At 40.4% G+C, this 26,283-nt stretch overlaps 1 protein-coding gene across 1 annotated transcript in view; it reads right to left on the minus strand.

Annotated features, from left to right (window-relative positions):
* The window catches only part of DOCK2 (dedicator of cytokinesis 2), a 454,537-nt gene that overhangs the window by 381,690 nt on the left and 46,564 nt on the right, over positions 1 to 26,283 (minus strand). Inside the window, exons 15-22 of the mRNA XM_075010079.1 lie at positions 20,744 to 20,842; positions 18,070 to 18,142; positions 17,886 to 17,989; positions 11,079 to 11,262; positions 10,849 to 10,946; positions 7,929 to 8,018; positions 5,547 to 5,647; positions 2,884 to 3,018 (exon numbers count right to left, since the gene is read on the minus strand). Of these exons, the coding sequence (XP_074866180.1) occupies positions 2,884 to 3,018; positions 5,547 to 5,647; positions 7,929 to 8,018; positions 10,849 to 10,946; positions 11,079 to 11,262; positions 17,886 to 17,989; positions 18,070 to 18,142; positions 20,744 to 20,842 (884 nt within the window). The remainder of the gene's footprint in view (positions 1 to 2,883; positions 3,019 to 5,546; positions 5,648 to 7,928; positions 8,019 to 10,848; positions 10,947 to 11,078; positions 11,263 to 17,885; positions 17,990 to 18,069; positions 18,143 to 20,743; positions 20,843 to 26,283) is intronic.

A 26,283-nucleotide genomic window follows, 5' to 3' on the forward strand; every position in this document is an offset into this window, starting at 1 on the left:
TTTTCAAACAAGCTTCAACCACATCAATACAACACAGCCACACTGTTATAGCGACATCATTGTAAGAGTCACAGAAGCACAACTGGCCCTTCACTTTCACCAGCTTCTTAACTAAAACATTCCCCTTCTCTATTTTATGGATTCTAATACCTAGAATCTCTGTCACCTTTTCACCACCTTTGAGATGCTTCTCAAACCTTCCCCTTCTGTCTCTGCACGGGATCCAATTTTTTCCTGGAGAAAATTTAATAAAATGACTACTTCCCCTCATTTCTTACAAATCAGAGCACTTCTCTTGTGTTTCACTACTCTCTTTTTCTGCTTTCAGCTCAACTCAGTACTGCTAAAAGTGAGGCCAGTGTTTCCCCATAAGACCTCCCTACTACCTCCTTTACAATTCTGCTCATCACTGAGGCCCATGTCCTAGGAGTCATCTTCAACTGAAAACTCTTATTTGTATCCTAGATATGACAACCTCAAATTTTGCAGATTCCTTCTGCATAATACCTCTCTGGTGAGGCCTTACTAATCTATCCACATAACTAAAATGTAGCACACACCAAACTCATATCATAATTATGACAACACTGTGTTGCAAAAAGATATCTGTTGCTTTGATTGTGTCTCCTTTTCTTTGGATCCTGCTACTAGCTCCTCTTTTTTAGTCGCATCCAGCAGAAGATACTTATCTTCACTTTCAAGTCCCTTCATGACCTATTCCATCTTCCCTCTCATCTCTTTCAGTATTGTGATGTCACTGCCCTCTTCTATCGACCCATGATGCCAGTCCCCCCACTGCACAACTATTAAATGTTTGAAACAAGCATTGTCATGCTTTTGTCATCCCATGATCATCCACAAGTATGTCTCATTGTCCTTCAAATCCCGATGTCTACAATGTAGCCAGACTTCATAACCATTGAGCCACCGGTGTGCTGAGACTACTACTAATCATGCTGACCAATATTGTTGGATTGTTTCCTTGTACTCCCCCTCCCAATCTATTTCCATCTGTCTCCCGTCATCTAAGTAGATTGCGAGCTCTTTGGGGAAGATACCAGTAATTTGTTCTGTGGCTTCTAGTTGTTCCTGGAACACAAACAACTAATAGGTTAACGAGTAACTGAAACCCTACTTCATGGGCTAAGTAAGTTGGAAAGGGGAGTCTCTGGAAATAAATTACACACAACAGTGCTTTCATCACATTATTATAGGAAGGTATTACAGGGAAATTTTTATACTTTTGGACACCTAACAAAGCTTTCATTGGACTTCAGAGAATCCTGTGTACTAATCTAAGAGAAATTTGCCTTTCCAAGTCAAGCTTTCATTGATTCATTTTTCCCCCTATATAGAAGTGGATCCATAAAGAGATTGAACATTTGAAGAGCAAAGGATGACTAGTATTTTTCTTTAAGAACCACCTGACTTAAGAGATCTGTTTTTTAACATAGTTAGGTTTAGTAATGAGATCTTTGTTGGTTTTCAAATATTAAGGGCTAAACACCAAAAGGACAGACAACTATCTTAATTTCAGGGGTGAAATAAGCATTTTTCTTATGGTAATTCTACCTGCATGTGAGACTTCTTCCTTATGTTCAGAATATAAACCAACAAAGATAAGAAACCATAGAATCATGTCAAAGAGGGTAGGGATGGAAAAGCTCCATTAACTTACCCAGACTTTCCTCCTCCCTTGGAAGTGCAGAATTCTCCCTCACACAGGTTTAAAGGGTTTTTCCATAAGCAAGAGCTGATCTATTTCTCTGACCTGGGCACAGCAATGGTCCTCCACCCTTCTTGTTACAGTTCTCTTTTTTCCAGAGGTGAGGGCACAGTTTCAAAAAGCCAACTGAAGACCCTCATTATTTGCTCCCTCCTCCCTTAAAACAGATTTGTACAGGGCAGGACTCTTTCATTACAGCCACACCACCCAAACAGAAAAATACAAAATTCAAGAACCATGACCATGCCGCCTCATGCTGAAACCTATCTTTACAGGACCAACCACAGTTTGGCCTTACAGGAAAAAGCAAAATTATTTACAGTTCATTGTCTTGAGCATTGGGACATTAAGTTCCTTAGTACCGCTAATGGCTTTCAGTCGACTATCTAGATTAATGAGCAGGTTTACATGTCATATTTCTAACTTCACAAATAACAAAGATACACGCATGCAGGGAACCATACATAAAGTGGATTACAAGTTTTTCAAAAGAGATTGCATGCTGAATTTTGCATAAAGCATATTCTAGTTATGCATATCCAACATCTAAAATTTTTCCACAAAAACATGGGACACAGTCAACCACACTAATAATTCAAATAATTCCTCCCAAAATTGTTATTCCTAATGAAAAGCTTGTTGCCATGTTCCATTTGACTAGTTGTCATTATGCTGACCTATCCATACCTAACTCCTTTTAATCAGTCCCTCTAAAATTAAGTGAATATCTAAAACTTAATTAAATTATGATAGTCCAAAATTACTCCATTCTGCTGGGAAATGCCTGGTCTGTTAAACAGAATAATCTGAAATATAGGCATCTAAGCATCAGGTAATCTGTCCTAGTTGTTTGGCCCAAGATAAACAGAGGGCAAAATAATCTGACCACACTGGTAATCCCCCTTCAAGAAAGGTTATCATTTTAGGAGGTCTCTGGAATATATGGTCTGAATGAAATGGAAGGTGGCTGTTTACTTTTTCTGATAATTTTCATTCAAAAAAAAAAAAAAAAACCAAAAAAAACCCAAACATACACCTCCTGGATAAAGTATTCTTGAACTGTAGACCAAGTACACCAAGTATCTGATAACTTTCATGCTCAATTTGAGATTAAGAACTGATCAGAAAGTTCCTATAGGTGTGTGACAAGTACTTACTGTGAAAATAATGTTCTTGACCGAACAATGAATTTGAACACATATTCCAGTGCTTTCAAAGTTCTTAATATAGGCTCACACTGCTCTCCTCTGCTGGAGGTATCCAAGTAAGTCTTCAAAACTGACATAAGTTTCCTGAATTAAGGATAATTTAAAACAAACTGTTTAAAAAATGCATAACTAGCTCCATCTCAGTAAACTGCTTAACATTGTTAATCTGCTGTTCAATAGAAAAAACTACTATAGTAAACCTTTGAGTTACATAGGGGTCGAGTTCCTGAAACCCCCATATAACTCAAATTTTCATGCAAGTCAAGGGGAGACAGGGACTAGGCTGCTGCCTGGTTCCCAGCTCCCCTAGGCTTGCAGGAGCTGGGAAACTGATCAACCCTCTAAGGCTAGTCAGTTTCCTGGCTCCCAGAGTAGCGGGGGGGTCGGGAACCAGGGCACAGCCTGGTTCCCATCTTGCTCCCGCTTGCGGGACCCAGGAAACTGACCAGCACATGGCAGGGAGTCAGAAACCAGGCTGGCACTTGGTTCCTAGCTCCCCACCACTTAAGGGACCTGGGAGACTGACCAGCCATGTGCCATGGAGGGGAGCGAGGAACAAGGGGCTCCTGTCCACTCCTTGGAGGCAGGAAACTGATGAAGGCTGTCTCTTGGTTCCTAGCTCCTCCCCATTCCAGAGACCAGGAATCCGCTCCTGTCAGGGGCAGCAGCCAAGAGTCAGGCAGCCTCCGCAACAGGAGTAGTTCGCCCACTCCTGTCAGGGACTGCGGCCTGACTCGCAGCTGCCACCCTTGACAGTAGCACTTTCCGACTCCTGTCAAGGGCAGCCGTCATGTTAATTCAAGACACAATGCAACTTGGTTGCGCGTATCTCAAGGGTTTACTGCACTTCACATGCCAATTGTACAAAATCTTTAACTATGATGAGAATGGCCAGCAAATAACCTAATCTGAAATAAACTTGAGTACAAAAACCAATCAACACCATAGCTGATAATCCTGGAAACTGATTCAGTGTCACTCTTTTTAATGGCAACATTCCTTGCACAAGAAAATATAATACATGTAAAGGATTAAACTATAGGTGTTTTTGTCCACCATATATATACCTAACATCATTCAGGGAGGTAATTCCTGTGCCAATAGAGAAGACTCTTCTTGTCAGCGTAGGCTATGTTTATACTATGAGGTTCTGCCAACAGTCTTCCAACTATAGAGAAATTGAGTTTCTCAGTTTTGGTCATTAGAATTTCAAAAGCATCAAGTCACCTTAAAATGGGGTTTCTGGCGATTCATTATTAGAAGTGGGTTGGAAACAGTTTTCCACTACAGAAACATTTGATAGTTTGACTATCCTCCCCAACACCTGCCACTCCCTATCTTGAATTGGTGTATATAAAATCTCAAATATGCATTAACCAAAGAACTGTTCCAGGTTCCTTCCTCCCCATATTTTAACCATTCTCAGCCCAAGTATGCTGCAGAAAGTTATAAAAGAGAAGCTACAGCTCTTTGGGCATATTTGCAGAATGAACGACGAACGAAAGATCAAGACCCTGGTATTCGGCATAATGGATGGTTCAAATAGGGGAGGCAGACCCCATAGAAAATGGGTAGACGATATAGTAGATTGGTGCAAAGCTAGTCTACAGAAACTAAACCACTCTGCACTGGACAGGGAAAGATGGAAGGAAATAGTGAGGGAGACATTGGACACCGAGCCACAGTTATTGATGATGATGAGTCCAAGTAAGGTCACCTTTCAAAATGCACAGGTTCAACCTGTAAAGCTGAATTTTCATTTCAAGGATATCCAAAACAAAACACTATTGAAATTTCCATTGACTTTTCTCAAGCTGGAAACCTACTCCTGCTTTTGGGAAGTTTTTTTTTTTTTTTTTAAAAATAACCAAATTCAACATTTTTGCCAGAAAATGCCACTGACAAAATCTGTGACCAACCCGTTACTACAGGCTTTCATTACAACATACAAATCCTGAGAACTTCCTGTGAACAAACTGATGAAGCAGCAAAAGCATCTTCAGAACATAAGCTTGTCTTCTCTGAATCACAACTGAATTGACCTTCAGTGATCAATTGCACCTACAACCTACTACATGATAGAAAGTGGAGGTCCTGGTACTTAGGATTCCACATAGGCGCAGAGTTGCAATGTTCGTGGGTGACTGTAGGGGATCCCTGCAAAAAGGGGGTTACCAAAGGAATGTGCTGAATTCAACACTGTCATAACCACAACCACCCGAAGCAAGCACTGATGAATGCTGAGGTTATGACATCAGGCTGTAGGCTTTTCAGTACCAGAGAGACTCATGCATTACTATACATCCAACCACTGCATTTTGAGGCTTTTTCTGGTTATTGCTTTCTGCCAGATTTTGCACAAAACTGGTATCATCAGTCTACTTCATATGAACAAACCTTGAATCGCTTAAGGTTTTCTTCTGGACCTATGCATGTTTAGTCATCTTTGACATCTATAGGAGTTTGGACTGCAGGAGAAGTAAACAAACTATCCAATATGGCCAATGTATCATTGTCCTTTATCAAAATAGCTAATGAGATTTAAGTTATTTGCAAAAACAAGATGGGAATTAAAAAAAAAAAACACATGTAAAGAACAAAATAAAACTTACTTGTAAGCCAAAGTTGCACTGAAGTGCTGCTGGATATACGCCTCCAGAACAGTGTTGAAATGTTGAAATTTCCTGTCTGCAATAAGTCCTATTATATAAATCTAAAGGGAGATTCATCTAATTAGCATTTGCCCCCCAGGTACCACATTAAAATAGAAATATCAGATTCCTGAGTATCTGTTGTTTGGAAACAAATACTTTAAAGAACTTATTTTGTGCATGGTTTCAACAAATTTAGATATTCATTCTGAGGCTGCCAGCTCTCACCAAAGCCTGAGATGCCAGCTTAACACCAACAAACCATTGGTGGAAAACAGTGCAGCTCACCTGAATTAGCATGTTTAAGGATGGGTACTGGATTTATAAGAGTATTTTTAGACTCTATGATATGCTTTTAATTTACTTCGTGAACTTAAGGTCACTCACCATGTCTGTACCCCATGCCATAAGACGATGTGCCAGTTTTGGTTTATAATGATAAAAGTGAATCCAGGCAGAAGGAACAGTCCACTGCCATCAAGAAGGACTTATAAGAACTAAATGGGCCATTGCAGAACATCAAATACTTAAGAGCTGTCTCACACCCACAAAGATTTTACATGCAAGGAAGCCCCTTACTGTCAGCTTAAATGCTAGAGGAGGAAATTAAAAGATAGAACAAAGAAAAAGATCTCCTCTCTTTTGATGTTTGGGCTCTGACTGGGGCAGAAATTCTAAGCTGAAGCAGAGGTACCCATGGTTACTGTGAGTTTGCCCTACAAGGTATTTTGAATTGATAGATGTCTCTATGCAGCATCTTTTGAACTACAGACTAACTCGTGTGTGTGTGTGTGTGTGTGTGTGTGTGTGTGTGTGTGTGTGTGTGTGTGTAGCCCACTTTAACTTGTAAATAACTGATTCATTTTTCCTAGTCAAATTCTTAGTTTACTAAAAGGTCTGGCTACAGGTGTTGTCTTTGTTGAGAGATCTTAGGCATAAGTTCATCTGTTGAGACTGGGAGCAATCGAGTATTTTGTGATCTTCAAGTGACCATTTATCACTTAATCTCGTTTGCCTGAGCAGCCAACGAGCAAACTAAACGTGACTGTTCAAGGACACTATGTCGACCTCCATGATAAGACTGCTGTAGTACCTTTGGAGTTCACATCTGTTACAGCTTTATAGAAAATATCAGTTTGGGGTTTCTGCCCTCCTTTTTGACAGTCTGCTGAGGTTGGCACTTACGGTCGTAAGTCAGTCCACACAATGAGACTGTAACAGTATACAAATATGGCTCTCTATAACCATATTGAGAGGCCTGAAGCCTTCCTCTGCAGCCAGAATAAAAAGTAGCAGCCATTAATTGTGAAGCTACAAGTCATATTTGCATTACATCTTCATTTCATTACAACAGTGTACACCAGGCTGTTAAGAGGGAGACCACAGCCTAATGCCACCCACTGTCACCAAGTAAAAGGAAGCACATCTCAAGACGGGAAAAGAAAACTTAGTTAAATGCTGTTGACTAACTGAGTTTGTAGTATGATGATTGTCCTCACTTTTCTACTCTTGCCTGTATGAATTCTGTTTGGTTTGTAATTGTTTGCTGTATATTTTTGCTAGGAGTAAATCAAAGTAAGGTGGTGGGGTATAATTGCTTAGATAATTCTGTTGCAGTAGGTTATGAATGTTATTAAACTTATACTAAAATAATTGGTTAAGGATATAATTGGTATAGCTAAGCAGGACTCAAGTTTCAGTACTTAAACTGGGGTCCCTGGAGAAAATAGCAGAAGGAAAGAATGAACACAGTGGGAAGAATGGAAGAAACCTAGAAGGACTCACCCCCAAGACCAGGTCTGCCAGGCCCTGAGGTGCAACAACCAGCATTCAGAAAGACTGACTTTAACCAAACAGGGGAAGCCTGCCTGCCTTTATCAGGACTGGTGAGCATCTCACTGAGTGCTTAGGATGTATTCTGCTTGCTTGGTAATTGTCAATAAAGAATAAAGATATTATTTTGCAAGGCTTTTTCAGTGGCACTGGTTCTGCATACACACAAGGAATTATACCCAGAGCCTAGGAACCGGGTAAGAGTAGGAGTTTAAATTAACAGGGTCACCCCTTGAGCCCTAGGAACTGGGTAAATGTGGGTGTGTCCTGGAAGTGTGCAAGGGATAAAGAAATTTGTGCAGGTAACAAGACACACTCAGAAGGCAACGTTTCATCAACTAGTTTTCATGTTATTTTAATACCAATTCCTTGAGATGTAAATACCCTATAGTGTCTTTTAGGCCACTGTAATAGTGCAGTGCCTTCAATGCTTATTGAGTCCATTTGCATGTTTTGTTTTGTTTTTCCTATTTGCAGTTTAGGCACCCCCTGCCCCGCAATGATTCTTACCAGTGCATCAAAGACTAGAATATCATACTCATCACTATGGGAATGTTCCATCATGATGTTAAATAGGGCATCCAACGTGTCTTGGAGAAACTATAGAATAGAAAAAAAACAAGATAAAATAATTTAACTTGAAATATGAATGGATTTTGAAGGCTCCTAGGAAAAAGTTGTGTTATGATGCACCTCAGAAACTGTGGCCTGGAGTTCCTGGAAGTTGCCCATATTCCTGAAGATTCACATAGGTCAGTGCATAATATGCGCTTAGTTCAAAGAGTGATAGCATTACCTGTAGTTTGTATAGAAATAAAACAATTCTTGTCTGTGAGTGATCAATATTTGCTATTTTTATCTTGAAAAGATATCAGCACAGAAGACATGTATCCCTCTTTATCCCTCTAGATTCAGAGCCAAAACCCATTGATCAGAATTGGCTTTGGCTCGGGCTCCAGTCCCTAATAGTTACTACATTCCTTCCCTCCAATCCTGTCCAAGCTCAAGAGAACAGAGGTAGCTACTAACGCAGGGGCCAGCAATTCCCAGCACAGGTGCCAAGAGTGGCATGCAAGTCAATTTTCTTTGACATGCGAGGTGGGAGCATGCTGCAAAATCAGCTAAGCATTAGCGAGCTATTTTTTCAGAAGACAGACTTTGTCTCAAAAATAGGCCAGTCCAGCAAGTCTGAGTCTTACATGACTTCTGAAGATTCTCTCATAAAAAGGAATTAATGAATTCTGGCATGAGTTAACAGACGTCAGAACTGTATATGGTTAACCAAAGGGAGGGTGATGGAAGCAACATAATACATTGGAATAAGTGTGTATTTCTGTTATATACATTGAGCTACATCAACAGACAGACTTGATCAACTACTGAGTTATGCCTCTTTGCCACATTAGAATTTTGGCTGTATTGACAATCACATGCTTGCTCCTGACTGGGACAAAGTCAGGTGACAACAGATGTAATTGACAGACTTTTCAAATTTTTAAATTGCACCCCCAAACCCACTCCATATCCCAGAATCTCCTTGAGAGCTGACAATTTCTCCTCCTATTTCATCCCCAGCTGTGACTTCAGGGGTATCACCATTTCAGAGAGTGCATGCATCTGTTGTACAAGTAATGTGTACAAATGAAAATCAGACAGTGAACCAAAAAAGCGAAAAGTAGACTTGTGCCCTGTAAAAACATGCACCAATGGCTGCATCTTCTATTGGCCAATATATACTACTACATTTGCAAGGGATTTTTGACATTTAAATGTGTCCACAGAGGGTAGTATCAGAGATAGTGCATTCTCCTAGAGAACCCAAAAGAACCAAAAAGTAACTGACTTCATAAGAGGTAAAAACTGATCACACAGCCATAGATACTATTTATGTCCCTTAAGTATGAAGTGTGCCAAGCCCTTGTCACCTGTTTTGCATAAGTCAGTTTTATACATTCCTGGAGACGAAACTCTGGGTGCAAAGTAAAGTTCCAATGTCAGGGGGAGGGCGGAATAGTTTTAGTTGGACTGATGCCACATCTGAAATATTTATGGGACTGAGTTAGCTCAGCTAAATTCCCTTAAATCAAGGTGAGTGTTCCAAAAAACAACTGTGTGGAGACCTTTCAAGCAGAGAGAAAATACGCTACACTTGTTTGATTACAGGACAGTATTAGTGCCTATCCTAGTGATATAGAGCTAAACAGATGTGGATGCAAGCATAGGGAATAACATTTGGCAAGGAAAAGACCAAGTTTAGTCCATCTTTCTACCTTCTGGAAAAAATACACAAATAATTGGAGACATCAATCTTTAAGAGAAGGAATGGGAAGCGGCAGAATTTATTTCCATTGAGGAGTTGTATCAGCCAGATTTAGCTATTTGTAAGGCTGTTTAAGTAGTCTTCACAAGGAGAAATAAATAATTTATATTTAAAGTGAATGCATATCACTTGCATTTGCTAATGCAAAGGGCCTTAACTTTATCCAATAGCTCTTTCTGTATTGCAGCCTCTAATCTACTCTCATCTAGGCTAAATGTCTATTGTCACTTTTACTGTATATACACATTTCCAAATGTGCAAAAGGATATGTCGTCAAATTAATTTTACATGTATGGTTGCAAGAAGTCAAACAGCTTGGGCTGTATGTCCCTGTCTGCTAGGGAATCAAATGACATGAGCTTAACACAAATCCAAACCCAAAAATTTATTGGATTCTTGCACACTTATTCAAAAATGGCCTAGGAATATTTCTGGAATAGTGAAAAACGGGAACTTCTGACATTAAACTGCCTAACTAAGGGACCCCTAAAGACATAACTCATAATCATAGTGAAATTCTAAATTACATTCCTACAGTGGCTACATGATTTCTCTACCCATATTGCATGTGGCACTAATATCTGTCTATTTAAAAATTATCCATACCTTTTCCACTAGATTCTTATAAATGCAGACTGCAGGTCGCTTTCACTGAGACTGATATTATGATGTCCTGGAAATTGTTTTGTGTGAACATCCTCTACACTTACATGAGAAAGCTCTGTCTGCGTAATGATTTTATGCGATCAGACATAATTGCCTGTAATCTGTAACATCACCTCTCCCCAAATCACTGGAATGGTGTATTTTGTCCATTGCATGGAGGAAGACTAGGTCCTGATATAACAGTGGTTATGCCTTCTCTACTATATCGAAAATAAATAGTTGATGTCATGATGAACCAACCATATCACTACTCAATCTCCTCTTCCAGACAACTGTTGAATGCCATGAACAGCTGGACAGAAACCTAAATGTTCCATCCTCAGTCAAAGGAGGAGCAGTAGGCTCACAAAATCATCTGGAAAGGGAAGAGTAACCCAGAAGGCTGCTATTTACAGAGCCCCAAGAGCAGCTGTGTAACAGAATGTAACACTGAAAAGGAGATACCTTCACAACTTCCTCTCCATCCACAATCTTCAGTTTTTCTAAATTTTCCTGGAGCAGCTCTGGTTTCATGCGCCACTTCAGAAGACCCAGTAAACCCACTGAAATATATGGCAGAGAAGACAGCTTTTTAAACTCAGCAAGGCTGGGGTTTTGTTTGTTTGTTTGTTTGTTTTTATAAGAGCACATAATAGCCTTTTCCAAATACTCACACAGGAGTTTGAACTGCTTACCATTTTGAGTTAGCTTTGTTGAACAAACCAGAGTTGAAATAGAAAAGGCATCCCGTGCACTTATGGAGAGCCCTCCGACACAGCTGGCACTGCGACTTAAGGTCAATCCTTTATTCTCCACATATGGGCGAGAGGAAGGTAGAGTCAAATAAGCACTGGCATCCTCCATTTTCTTACTGTCGCCCTGAAAGGTATTAATCATGTAGCATTTGTATTGCAGGAGTGGACAAGCCTTAGGCAGTGCACAAACAAAACAGAAGGATTGTCATGGCCTCAAATATAACATACAAAGGAAGCAAGGGTAAAAGAGAACTGATGAATACATACAGATGGGGGGGGAGTGCAAGTAAATCCTGAGACAATACTAGCCAGCTAGAAAGCTGCCATCTCAGTACACCAGCTACCTGACCACTATCAAAGTTTCTTTTTATAGGCATCACATGAAAGTTTCAAGGAGGCTGGAAAAAAATGAAGCTGCAAAGGGTACTGTTTGAAAATGTATGAAGTGGACAACATTGGCTGGTATCAGTGTGGGAATGAAAGTTGGAGGTGCTCTCTCAAAAACACAAGACGGACAAGTAAAGCTGGGATAGGACCTGAAGGGCCTGGAGAGTGGCAAAGCAGTTTGTGTTTGAAGAAATGGAGTAGAGAAGAGGACAAAGAAGGCACAAAAATAGGGTAAACGTGGTCAAAGTGACAATCCTGGAAGTGTTTCTTTGGAGCACCGTTTTGAATGGACAATAAAGGGAGTCTAGTCTGCATTTTTCAAGGTCACAGAGGACGACATTGGAATAATTAAGATCCAACAGGAGAGGGGCATGGACCATTGAGATGGAAGGGAAAGGTGGTATCTTAAGGTATGTCTACACAGCAAAGTTATTTTCAAAGCACCACTTTACCCAATTTTTTTGCGAACTAAGGCTGCTGGGTGTGTGTGTGTGTGTGTGTATTATATATATATCCAGCACCTCCTTTTTTTCAGGAAGAAGGCTGCTTTCTAAAGTGGGGCTTCCTTTCGAAGGAATCCTGTCTCCATGGCTAGTTTGCATTTTGAAAGCAGCACTTTTGATGTGGCAAGTGGCTGCCATTATGCAAATGAGGCAATGAATATTCATACCAGTGCCTCATTAGCATTTTCAAACTGCTGCATTTACATTCCCCTTCCGAAAATGAGGGGTAGTGTCCTACATGGCCACAATGCATTTTGAAACAGCTGAGCACAGAATAGACAGAATACACAGAATACAGCCTATGTTGAAATAGAGCCATTAGATGCACTAGAGAAAAAAATCCTAACCATAGCCCTTGAAATGGCTACTTGTGTCATATAGTACATCCAAGAATTCACAGCTTTGTAACACTGTTACAGCTATTCTAATTTCACAGCTGCTCAGGTTTGAAGCAGAATTTCCAAAACCATATCAGAAGATGTAACTGCCAGGCTGCAGACCAAGTGTAGCGTATATGGATGAGAGCGTGATGACCTGAAATTTACTCAGCACAGAATACCCAGATTCAGGAGACACAGTCTTTGATATTTACAATACTGCCCAAAGATTGGGCCTATGAAAAGTAGGTTTTCTGTGCAAGCAGACCTAGGGTGTTGGTTTTTATGGGTTTAAATATTTTGAGACAATTTATGCTAATATGTCCCAAAGAGAGGTCAGGGATGCTTCCCAGTCTGCCGAGATATAGAAAAGGGAGGGGCCTGGTGCCTATCCTCAGCTCAGATTATTGCTCAAAAGCGTTAAAAATCCTCGAGTTCTCATGCCACGAGAGGAAGTCCATGCTCTAGCTGCCATCAGGCAAAGCAAAGGAAAAGCCTGAAAATTATCAAGACAGACATTGAGAGCAGAAAGGTGGCTTTTGAAGTTGAAGACCACTGACAAGCGCTGCCCACAACGTTATCAGTCTCACAAATAGTGTTTTATAAAACCATGGTACACGATAGTCTCAGACTTCATTTGGAATAAAAAGCTTCCAAGTCCTTATCGTTTCAGAGAACAGCTTGAACACATGATTCAAGTGCATGCCGAAGGACTGACCATCAGAAGGCAAAGAAAAGTAACAACTTAAAAATAGTATTTAAAACCTGTTGAATTTAAAGCCCCCAACATCTCTGGGATCCTGATTCATGTTTTTTTAAATGTTTATCATGTGTGTTTTTGTATGCAAATTCTAGAAGTAATGTTTGTGTCAGAAATGATCTGTTGAGCTTTTACCACATACCAACTCCTTTTAGCATTTCTAAAATATATGCTCTTGCTTCACCAGAAGTTATGAAGTTGATGCAGGAATCACGTGGTGAAATTTTATGGGTTGCATTATGGAATCAGTCATGACTAGATGATCATAATGGTCCCTTCCGGCCTTAATATTTATCAGTTTTAGCACCAACGGGTAAGCAAAAATCCATTAATCTCCGAAGGAATTTGTAAACAGTTTATTGGTGTTGTGTGCATGTCCCTGTTTTAGCGTGCCACAAATGTTATAGAAAATTAGACTACTGGACAGAACGTACTTGGAAATAATTACTTAAATACAGGTTTGGGAATATTTACGGGACATTCATTCCCAGTGCCCAATCTTCTGTACCTGCTTGGGAAAACCAACTTTAATATAATGCACCCAACCACGGGGTGGGAGAGGGAAGGAAATCAAGTTGGTTGTTTGTGGTCAAATTAGACTAACTAGCACTGTTCAAATGCCCAATATAAGTCCCTGCAACTTGACAAACAATCCCCAACTAAGTGTGTGGGGAGGGATCACTCAGTGGTTAAACCTTTGGTCTTGTAAATCCAGGGTTGAGAGTTCAATCCTTGAACAGGCCTTCCAAGGGTCTGGGGCAGATTAGATTTATTCGGTGGGGAGGTTTGAGCATTGGCCTGCTAAACCCAGGGCTGAGAGTTCAATCCATTTAGGGAGCTGGAGCAAATAGATTAAAAATAAAAGTCTGTCAGGGATGGTGAGAAGTCCTGCAGTGAGGGCAGAGGACTGGACTCAATGACCTCTCAAGGTCCCTTTCAATTCTATGGGATATGTATATTTCCATATATTATAGGCATTTATTGTAATTATAAACCAACTGGCCCTAACAACTACAAGAAAGTCTCAAGCTGTGCACAGATCATGCACAAAGCAGAAGGTACGATGAAATTAACTGAATCTATATGTAACAGAACTTTACTCCACGATCTAACGGAGTAGGCATATATGCAGGGACCAGATCTCTTAGTTTAAAGGGACCGTGTCATGTTTAAGCCCTGCTTAGAAAATACAGCACAATTTGTCTATTTTTGTTTCCCCCCTCTTCAGCACAGGCAGTGCACAGGTCTGGCTGCCGCTCCTGCTGGTCTATCCATGCAGCCCTCACTGTGTGCCAACTGCTAGCCTGAAGGGCCTGGACTTCCCCTCCCCCACATCTTGTTTCTAGAAAGCACAGACTGCGATGATTGGTGAGGATGCCCAAGTGGTGGCCTGTTACATGTCCCCACTCCTACTCACCTGTCAGCCCTTTACGCACTTCCCCTCACACTGTCTTCTGCCCACTTTGACCCATTAAATCCCATCCCCAGCCTGACTGCTCCTCTGTGTCCCCCCTGCTGGGGCATATCCTGCTCCCAGCACTGTGCAGAGAATCAGCTCCTGATGGGAGCACTGAGCTTAGCAACAGCCTGGGCACCAAACTCCTTCCTTCCATTGCTACATCTGGCTGGGCCACCAACCTGGGAAAGCCCAAGACCCTCTGGCCCTGGGTGCTGGCCAATAAGAGCCAAACCCCACATATACCAAAGTCCCAAAAAACCTGGCATGGGGAAACCTCTCCATCCCTCAGCTAAGCTCTGGAGTGGCAGGTGGGAGTTCTATCCATCCTGTTCATGCCCCAAATCTGCAGGCTTCGCATCAGCCACCAGGAGAGCCCCCCACCTCCACTATGGGTCCTGCTCCCAGAGAATGCAGGGCTGCTCCAACCCATAGACAACCCCTTCCGCTAAACCACCTCTCTGCCTGGTTTTCCTGAAGCCCCTGCAGTCAGTCTTCCTGGGCCTTGGGGCACAATGCAACCTTGGGGCTCAACTCTTTCCTGCCCAACATTGTAACCTGGGCACAGGAGATGGCTGGGTTTTGTCAGTGGCCAGCAGCAGCCTGGAGGTGTTAGTGGCCTTTTGACATGGTATGAACAGGAAGGGACAAGCTGCTTCCAGCTATACAGGAGTTGGGGGGTTGTGGGGAGAGATGAGCTCTGCAATATCATCCCTTCCTCCCCTGCAGCTGAATCAGCTCCAATCCATTCCCTCTTGCACAATGCCAAAAGGCTGCCACTGGCTACGTTTCTCAGAGAAATATGGGGAGGGGAGCACGTGACTCCGCTGTAATATTACCTAATGGGAATATTTGGCATCAGATTAAAAAGTGGCACATAGTCAGAAAGGGTTAACTAGCTCTTACATGAGAATGACCCAGGGTTAACCTTTAAAGAATTGTTGAGAAGATGATAGATAAGTGAGTTGTTACATTAGGCTAGGATAGGACTTTGAAATGCAAAGTGAGAGACTAGGCATTTTCTCAGGCCTTGTAATATAGCTTTCATTCAAGATCAGAAGGTAATATTAACATTTATGATAAAACTTGATTGAATTTGTAGTACTGTTATGTGTCTCTTTGAAGGTTCTCTTCAACAGGAATGAACTGTTTAATGGATAATTACATTGTGCTAATTGCCATGAAGCTTAGGAGATACAAGATCACATCAAAAGCCTAGTGTGTTCTCGGAGGTAAAGAAGCTGCTGCTGCAGCAAAGGAATCAAGCCCCTTTGCACAGGATCCTTTTTTGTCACGTATCTGCTCGGTTGCAAGCCATTGGAAATGAGATCCCATGATATCCTGGTGCCCTTTTAATGGACACTGACTTAGGGCCTCAAATCTGCTTGAGATTTCATACAGGGAAACCTTAGCCACAAGGACTGAGGTTTCAGTTGTTAACTGGAACCATTCTGCATATGGCTGTTGGACTAGAACCATGGACTAAATCCTAAAAAGAACTTCTGCATCTACAAGCTCCTCATCTCTGTTATAGTAACAGAGATAGCAGTGTTAGTCTATATTCTATCAAAACAAAGGGGCAGTCCAGTAGCACTTTAAAGACTAACAAAATAATTTATTAGGTGGTGAGCTTTCATGGGACAGACCCACTTCTTCAGACCATAGCCATACCAGAACAGACTCAACATTTAAGGCAAAGAGAACCAAAAATTGTTATCAAGGTAGACAAATCAGAAAAAGTGTAATCAAGCTGGTTAAATCAGAAGAGCATAGAGGTGGGGGGGGGGTCAAGGGTCAGATAAAGCGAAGTATGTAAAAGAGTCCTTATAATGGGTCAGGTAATTGCTGTTCTGGTTCAAAGCAAGTGTTAATATGTCAAATTTTATATTCAAATTCAACACATTAACACATGGTTTGAACTGGGACGGCAATTATCTGACCCATTATAAGAAGTCTTTTACGTACTTTGCTTTATCTGATCCTTGACTCTCCCACCCACACACACACACCGCCCCTATGCTCTTCTGATTTGCCCACCTTGATTACACTTTTTCTGATTTGTCTACCTTGATTACTATTTTTGGTTCTCTGTGCCTTAAATATTGAGTCTGTTCTGGTATGGCTATGGTCTGAAGAAGTGGGTCTCTCCCACAAAAGCTCACCACCTAATAAATTATTTTGTTAGTCTTTAAAGTGCTACTGGACTGCCTTCTCTTCTCTTTTATGTAACTGAGACACAAGAACTGAACTTGTGTCTATGTGTATATTGATCTTTTAACCAATATTCTCTTTTTTCCCCTTTTACGAAATTGTAGTTTAGCTCATGAGTCTAGACCATAAGTGTGTGTTTGGGACAAGGTTCGAAATAGTCACAGACACAGCAGGTAATGTGGCTAACCCTCTCAGACTGGTAGAACTTTATTTCACTGGAGTTTCTAGTCGTGGCCTGAGGCTGGTATTTTAATGGAAATGTGTGGTTTGGACTTCTGAATGACCAATAAGGTAATACAGAAGCTGTTTTGTGCTTGGTGAATATAAATTATTGGAATAACCACCAGCTTGGAGGCTGGCTATACCATTATTTGTAGAGCAGCCTAATTGAGTAACCTCACCTGGCTCCCCAGGGACTCCGCTTTATCACACCTGCATGCCTGCCCCAACTGCTGACCCAAGAAAAAGCACTTCTAGCTATCCATGGGGGCCCAGCCAGATGTGGAGGGTGGAGAGCAACAGGAAGGAAGGTTCAGATTGGTCAGTCACCCTCCTGAGAGAGAGAGAGAGTCACCCTTCGCCATTTGAACACTAAATTCCTAAAGATAAGAAGGTAAATAAAGAATCCAGTTATGTCTTACTTCTTTTTAATAGGAATTCAGGCAACTTGATGTTCATTTGAACATATGTATAATTATTGCCATTGAACTTGCATGAATATGAGTAATTTTACCAGGAGTCCTGTATTCAACATCGGGAAATATGGTCACCTAGATATAGTAGTCTGTAAGCAGGGCAAAAAAGGTTAAAATGCAGCAACAGCAACTGTTTTGTGTCATTCTGCAACGATTCTTACCTAGAGCAAATGTTTTGGGTCATCTTGACTGGGTCTAGAGAAAAACATTCAGTCTTGTCCATTCAGAGGAAGAACTACATAATTTAAGTCTTTAGAGGGATAATAAGATGATAATAGAAAACCGGCAGTATCATAGAAGACTGCACAGTAAGAGAGTCAGTGGAAACAAAAAAAACGTACAACTTTCATTACTATACCTTTAAGACTACCAACTCATGTAAGCCATCTTGTAGAGTTGTGCCATCCTCCTTCATTAGCTTTACATAGGCCATTGCAAAATTCTTTTCTCCCTTGTCTTTAGCTATAAAGTACAAAATCATACATTAAATATTCAAGATTGGCAACCTTGATTGCAAGGAAAAAGAAAAATTCTATACTTACACTCTTGAGATGACCTATGTCTGAACATGAAACGCAGATGTATTCTTTGCATGTCTTCAATGGGGACTGCCACCTTTCATAAAAAAATAAGTTATGGTACACAATGAAATTTGTCCACTTTGAAATGAACATCCACCATTCTTTTAACTGCTGGGTTGAGCTACTCATGCCATCTTTGGCTATCTGTACAATTTACAGATTCTGATTAAAGTTGTGAAGTTGTTCTTATTGAAAATTGTTGTATGAATAAATGCTTCTGTGTAGCCATGACCACTGACAAGATTGTAAGCATGTCTCTTCCAGATTATGGACAATGGAGATTAGTTACCTTCAATGACTTTACTCTGTTTGCTCAATAGATATGCTAAGGAGGAGGATGTCAAGAGCTGGCAGAAGCCACTCCTTTCAGTTTTCATGCAGTAGAGTTGGGTTTGAAAGGTGGAAAATCAGCAGCAGCAGAACAAAGGAGCCAGGTGTTGATGGTGGGACATATAACAACATGAGGGAATTGGGAATGCACAGGAAGCTTTGGGCAGGAGAGAGGGGAAGAAGGGGTGCATGCTTTCACAGCACAGGAAGCTCTGCTTAGGACCAACCAGCATCACAGCAAGTTGACCTGGAAGGAGATAGTGACCAAGATCATGTGTAAGGTTCTACGAGCATAACAAACCAAAGCACCCTGGACAGACCCAGAGGATTTTGACCCAAACCATGGTCAGGATTGGAGAGGAGACTGAGGCAGGGAGCCATATATAGACTTATGTTTGTATGGACCTGTATATCTCTGGTGATTAAGAGCACAGGTGATTTAGAATGCTAGGAAAGTCAGTTTGTGCATTAGGTGTTACACCTGTCATACACCCCTTCAAGAATTAGCCCGTGGATGCAGAATGCCTTGATGACTGAAGTTCTTAAAGAGGGAAATATTTAAGCCATAGGAGAATCTGAGGGATCAACACTGTTAACAGGGGTAGACAGTTAGATCACCAAATCTCAACTTTCAGAAGAGTGCTAGATATGCTGTGAGTACATTGAAGGCCCCCAGCCAGAGGCAATGCTTGAATTCTCTTCAGCTATGGAGACTCTCCAACTATGCCACCCAGTGAAGTGGGGCTTTCCATAGCCCTCTGAGGAATATCAAGGAGAATTTGTGACAGTCACAACCACATGCAAAACCAGTGTTACTCATCCCCAGCTGCATGGTGGCCGTACAAAGAGTGGCACACTCAAGATCACCAGGTACAGGTGCCTAGGCCTGGCCTCAGTAAGAAGAAAAGATGCTAAGCTTGGAATCATCTGCTGGGAATTCCTAATGAACTCAGTGGCACCACAGTCAAACAAAAAGTGGGTGTAATAAAAAAGAAACTGCAGCAGGAGGAAGCAGACAGAGCTGTCAGCGCATGGACTCTTTTTAATATAGTTCAAGATCAAGATTTTCATTATCTGGTCACTTTGCCACCCTCTCTCTCACACCTCACATTGATTGCTAAAGGAGTCACCGACACTATAGAACATCATCCAATATTTTCAAAACTCCATCAGTATAAAACATCTCATGATCTGATAACTCAGAAATCAGATTTTTGACCAATGTAATACTGAGGCCCATCTGGAGCGCTTTTTTTTCCCCTCCTATTTGCAGTATAGTTGTAGCTATGTTGGTCCAAGGATATTAGTGAGACAAAGTGAGTGAGGTAATAGCTTTCATTGGACCAGTTTCCGTGGGTTAATGGACAGACAATCTTATCTCAAGTACAGAAGATGTTACATCATCCACCTTGTCTGTCTCTGTTGCTTAGCTAGACTTCATAAGCCAACTCTATCATGAAAATGACAGCATTTAAACTTAATCTGTCTTGGAGCTCTAACTTTCTGACACTTGAAGCACAACTATTTCTAATGGCTGTCCATAGAAAATCTGCCCAAGTTACTGCCAAAATTTAAAAATGGAAACAAGATATTACTCAAAATATGACATTTGTCAGGGGCTTCCAGATTATCTACCCACACTTTTACAGTTGCAGAAGACCTACCTTCTTTCCACTATCACGCATAATGAAGTTGCACACTAGCTGTACACAGATTACTAACATCATTTAGCCATTCTTCCATATCACCTTTTTTTTTTTTTTTTTTTTTTTGGAAAAGCACTCGCTGTAGAATTTAAGTAACCTTGAGCTGTATTTTGTCATTACTACACTCAGAATCTGCCTGACTATTCCCATTAAACACTGATTACTTGGGTGCCTATTAGTTGTTCTATAACAAACATCCAAACCTGTAAAAAATCTAAAATTTACAAGAGGTTATTATTTACCATCACTGTTTAATCACTTAAACATCTCGCTTTCTCTGTTTTATGCCAGTATACCTAATAATGTCCTTCATCTTCAATAAGGCACATTCAGGACACAAGGTGAAGAAAGATGATCTTATTTGTTTCACCGTTACAATAAGAAATCCAAAACATTTTCTAGGCCGAAACTTTAAGCATCACTAATCACATATCCCTAACTGATAGTTGATATAAGACATATATGCAACAATATTTTTAGACCTGAGGGTATGTGTTATAAAACATGTGAGTTGCACTGTAATAGTTTTCTCCTTAAGAACAAAAAATAGGAGCTGACAACTGAAGGGGATAAATAAATGAAAAATATCTATGCCATACCTTTAATGTTTCCATCCAGCGTGGCTGTTTGACCTGATAGTAGAGAACTGATCTGTATTCACTTACAGGTTTGTCGCCTGCTCCCAAACAGATTGCATTCTTACACAGAAAGAGAGAAATATACAAGTTAGTTATTTTGTGTAAATAATTCATAAGGTGTCAGTAAAAGACAAAACTCCGCTACTTTAAGAAAATGCCAACAAGACATATATTTTCAGTATGACTGATTTACAAAATTCATCCAAGGAATTAGAAGTAAAACCTATCTGACTATTAAACAGTAGCATTCTGGAAACTGGAGCCATGAAGCGATCCAGAGCGTCATGCCCAGATTATCAGATCACATTCCCTTCCTGTCTCTCTCCCCTCATGTTCTGACTGCTAAAAGAGTCACAAACACAAGGACATGAATACATTGTCCAATATTAGCAGCACTCCATCAGTGTAACACATTCTGACAATTTCTGATTCTAATGGAAACTAGCCACATGACTTTTTTGTAACACTAATGTTTTAATCTGATTTTTTAAAAATCCATACAAAGTAAATTCCCTGATGGGCTTGCATTGATCAGGTGACATTTTATTTTGATTATATCTAAATCTTAAGCCCTCCCCAATGCATTCTGTAGTGGTTTTAGCTCTAAATGAATGCTAGTGCCAATCTTCCAACCAATCTTCAGCAGGTGTAACAACAGTATTCAAAGGCCAACTTGATTATCTCGTTCACTGTAGTCAATCAATGCAATTCATCTTGTTTATTCCAGAGGTGAATTTGGCCTATATTATAGATCCAAGAAACTATCAACCTAATTTAAATGGAAAAGCATCCTTCAATTTAAATGGAACAGAAAAAAAATGGTTTACAACTACAAGGTACATTGCTGCATTTCTAGGCACACAAAAAGTACAGGACATTCTGTTCATTGCACAAATAAAAAAAAGTTGTATTATTTATTACTGGGTGCAACACCACCCATGGACTTGCAATCTTTATTAGGGATCAGGACTCTTCTTTACGCTAAGGGTGGTGCCCACCTGAACATTTATGGACTATGGTTCTGTTATCACCTGCACTCAGACGACAAGGGACAAGGACAGATGATGAAGACAGACAATGAGCAATGGGATCAGGGAAGCACTGGCTTCTTTCACCTGACAGCCTATCCCTACAGGGTTTCTTTTCTCTTTTCCAGGTCAACAACAGGACCAAGACAACGAAGGACAGACCTCATCACAGAGTGTGCTATGTTTGACTCTTGGAGTTTGCATTCCCTCACTGGTGATGCCCTCAAGGGCATATATGGACTCAGACATTAAATACCCCCAACCTGTACTGGGAACATGATAGGTTCTTAAACTGTGTTTTACTTAACACTTTTTTCCTTAACTTACTCTCGACCCCCAGACCTTCCATCCCTTGTTCTATGATAAAACCCTCTGTTTTGTTCTATGATAGCAACTAAAGACCTCAGTCAGACCAGCAATCCACTGTGGTAGGCATTGTAGAAAATACATAAGGAATATCTGTCTCCAGGAGATCATCATCTGCTTCAACTGTAGAAAGTTAATCATCTTATGAGAGTAAAGTATTAAATGTCTTCTATTTTTACCAAGCCACCTCTTTCGGTTTGTTTGTTTTACCACTTTCAGTGCACCTTTGTTTTCTTTTTTGTATTGCAACCAAATTAAGCAATAAAAGTAGTTTTAAGCCTAGTGCATGCTGCTCTGTCACCCTAGCTATGAGAGTTTTGTACGTGTGAAGACTGCACAATAAGACAATACATGGACAAGATGGATTAGAAATAGTGTGTAGCTCCATTACTTTGTCATGTTGTGTTTCAAGGAGGCATTTGTTTAAAAAGTTTCAAATGAGAATGTAGGTCAGGGCAGACAGCTGCATAAACAACCCTGAAGCACAAAAAAGCTTCCAACAGCAAAATATGTCTGAGTAGAGAAGGTTTTGGCAACCTGTGGAGATTTTACTTCCTTTAACAAAACTACAAATAGGGAGGATTTCTGTTTCTAGAACTCACTCCACTGAAATCAAGACAGTAATACTCCTCTCATTCCAGAAAGTTGTTCATCCCCCAAAGTTCAGTGTGGTTCAGAAATTTAGACTCCAAAACCCATTATGAATTAACTCAGAATTCCTAAGCTATTATGTCATTCAGTGAGATTTCCGTCTAGGGGGATGCTGACAACAAGGCCTATTCCCGGACACTCCTGCCTGCCCCCTAACACATCGAATTTCTGGGAGTATTTTTATGCTCTTCCATACTTCAACACTCAAAGCTAGTCCCCCGCCACGCCCCATCAAAGTGCCAGGTGGTCTGGATAAACCCTACCCCATACCAGTAGCATATCCACATCACTCCGAAGGGGAGTAGTCATTTAGTCCAAAAATAGATCCACTTCTCCTGGAATCTGCTTTATTAACAAAAAGGTGTTCTGAAATTTATCTGTATGAAATGCCAGTTTAAGCCTTGGTAGGCTTTACTGCCTCTGGTGACTGTTCTAGAACTCTCTGCCTAAGGGCATCTTCATGCCACTTGGCCCAACAAGTGTGCTCTACCTCTTTCCAACAGGCTCACCTCCAGCCAAGTGGGTGTGGCTTTCTGCCATGCTGGTACACAGCAATAACAGAAAAGCATCCTCTGCTCTGTTGAGTTCATAGCCCATTTATGATTTCCCCCTTAGTCCCCCCCTACAAAAAAAGAGATTCTGCTGTATGTCCAGTTTTCGCCACCTGCTATTCATCAAATTCTTGCTACATTGTTTTTTCCTTGATTGTCCTTTTTATTAAATACAGTCCACTGTCCTTCGCTGTTTTGATGCTCTTTTCTCCGACAGCAATATTTAACCCTGTTTATTCCTTCATTTTATCATTTCCTTCTCAGCTTTTAAAGTCTCTTTCTATTTTAGAGTCTCTTTCCTTTCCCACCCCAGATGACTAACAATTCTATTTATCTACCATTATGAAAACTTCCACATTTTAATTTACATTCTCTTTAATCCTCCCTTCTCCAAACTTTCACACGAAGTTTATCCAACACGTCCTTCCCTCCAACATCGCCTCCTCAACCACACAAAATTGATGCTATTTCTATAGACTGGCACAAGCTAGAGAATTCAGACCACAAACTGCTTTTTTTAAAAATCACCTCAAGTTTTGATCAATTTTCATCATTACTCATTTTATCCTACGGGTTTTCAGATCCTAGGTAAGGCCACTTAATGGGTTAAAGCAATCCACACAGTTGCATCTATCCTCCCTTGAAGAGTACAGCAACACCAGGAATTCTGTACACAGTGTATTTGGTTCTCTGTGGTAAGAGACAAATAAGCCATTCTCCCCCTATTTCTAAATGAGATGGATTTCACTGCCGGTCAGAAAAGCAACACCCCTCACTTATGCACATAGTAAGTACACACTAAATTACACATGTCGTACTTATTCTGGACTGCAGGTCCTATAGATACCAGACAGCTGTGCACGCTCCATTTGAGCCACTGCCTATCTTATGAAGTTATTCTTTTAAAATTATGACAAGAATGTTACAATATTGATCCCCCAAGAGGAGTAACTAATTAGGCTTTAGTTTTGGTTTCTACTGAGGAAATATAGCCATGTACCTAGGTAGGTCTCTTGAAATTAGTAAAAATAAATATCCTCAATAAGGCATGTTATTGCACACCATTCTCACAATCTGTGTAAATGTATTCTGTGACATTTACTTATAAAAGGTGGCCTTCTCTCTTATTTGAAGAAAGAAAGAAATCAAGCACCAGGTTTTTTTGTGTTTTTGTTTCCCCGCCCCCAATTTAATCCAGTTTGATAGCTAAACTCAGACATAACTACCCTATTTAAAGACAGAGTGAAATTATGACTGTTTCAATTTATTGCAGCTATAAAAATTAATTGATAGTACTCCATCTACAACACATTAGCCTTCTGTATCTTATACTATTTCAAATTCAGCTTTGCTTCTGTTACATCTACAAATTAGACAAAGCAGAAGTCCAGTCATCTTCCTAATATTTATCATATACTTTCTAGTTTACCTCCAATTACCCAGTGAGCATTTTTGTGTAATGAAAGAGGTTTAAAGGAGTTCTGCCATAATGAGATGCTAGAATTCAATTACCCTAGGCTGCAAATATAGATAACCCGATGCCTTGTTTCCTCATTCTGATACGGAGAAGGTGCATGAAGAGGGATGGATAGGACGAAATATTTATTTTATTTCTGGATATTTCAATATGTTGCTTTTGTTAAAGTACGGTACTAATTAGAAGGAGCCCAGACAATCATGACAGGCACTATTAAAGAAAATTAAGTGATGTAAAATAGCCCCAGATTTCCAAAAGCCTTCACTTGTTGACTGATAAGCACAAAGGTGGGGATGTTTATCAGTACTTACAGATATAGGCAAGAGAACTTGTATACCCAACTCTGTCCATCCATCTCTCAGTTCCTTCTCCTGCATTTTCACATGACTGATATGCACAAAGGTATTTGCATGTGTAAAGTTACACATTCACTGTAGGAGGACACATTTTGATGTTTGGCCCCATAACGAAGATTTTGTCATCTCATGCACATTCTAACGTAACATTTGAGCCAAATTCTCAATTCCGTCAGTGTAAGGCTATTGACCATTGTGAGATATATCATCTTAAGTAATATAAATGATTCCACTTTTCCGAATAAAAAGTCGTTCCAAAAAGAACAACATGAAACTCAAAGTGGAATTAAAAATCTTCCCAAATACAGGACAACTGTTAAAATGTCTTGATATCAAAAAACAAAAATAATATACAAAACAGGAAAACTAACAACATGAAAAATAGTAAATATTTATGGTGCATATGTACAGACACATACCCATACTCATTGCTACCTCATTTAATCCAAGAGATTACTCCAACCCAAAAGATAATACAATCTGTGTCCCATTCCTAAACTGGCTGATTATATAATGGCATGGAACATTTAGTTCAACATAGCAATTGCATTCCTCTTCCAGGAATCCCCAAGAGGAAATCTCAAAAGTGGAGTCTCAGACTAGGTTAACACTAGGTGGAAAATTCAATCTAAGACACACAATTCCAGCTAAAACAATTGCGTAGCTGAAATCGACATATCCTAGATTAATTTTTCTGGCCATGCATACCTCTCTCACTTCTCAAGACAATGGGGAATACCAGGGCCAACTGCAGACCTTTGATGGTTCAATTTAGCAAGTCCCCACTAGACACACTAAATCAGACACCAGAAAATCAACCCTGAAGTAGTCCATCTTCCAGTAGTGTTGACATACTGGCCGTGTCTACACTAGCCCCAAACTTCGAAATTGCCATGCAAATGGCCATTTCGAAGTTTACTAATGAAGCACTGAAATACATATTCGGTGCTTCATTAGCATACGGGCGGCCGCAGCACTTCGAAATTGATGCGCCTCACCACCGCGCAGCTCGTCCCGACGGGGCTCCTTTTTGAAAGGACCCCACCTACTTCGAAGTCCCCTTATTCCCATC

Source organism: Carettochelys insculpta, chromosome 15 (genome assembly GCF_033958435.1).
Source record: "Carettochelys insculpta isolate YL-2023 chromosome 15, ASM3395843v1, whole genome shotgun sequence".
Lineage (NCBI taxonomy): Eukaryota > Metazoa > Chordata > Testudines > Carettochelyidae > Carettochelys > Carettochelys insculpta.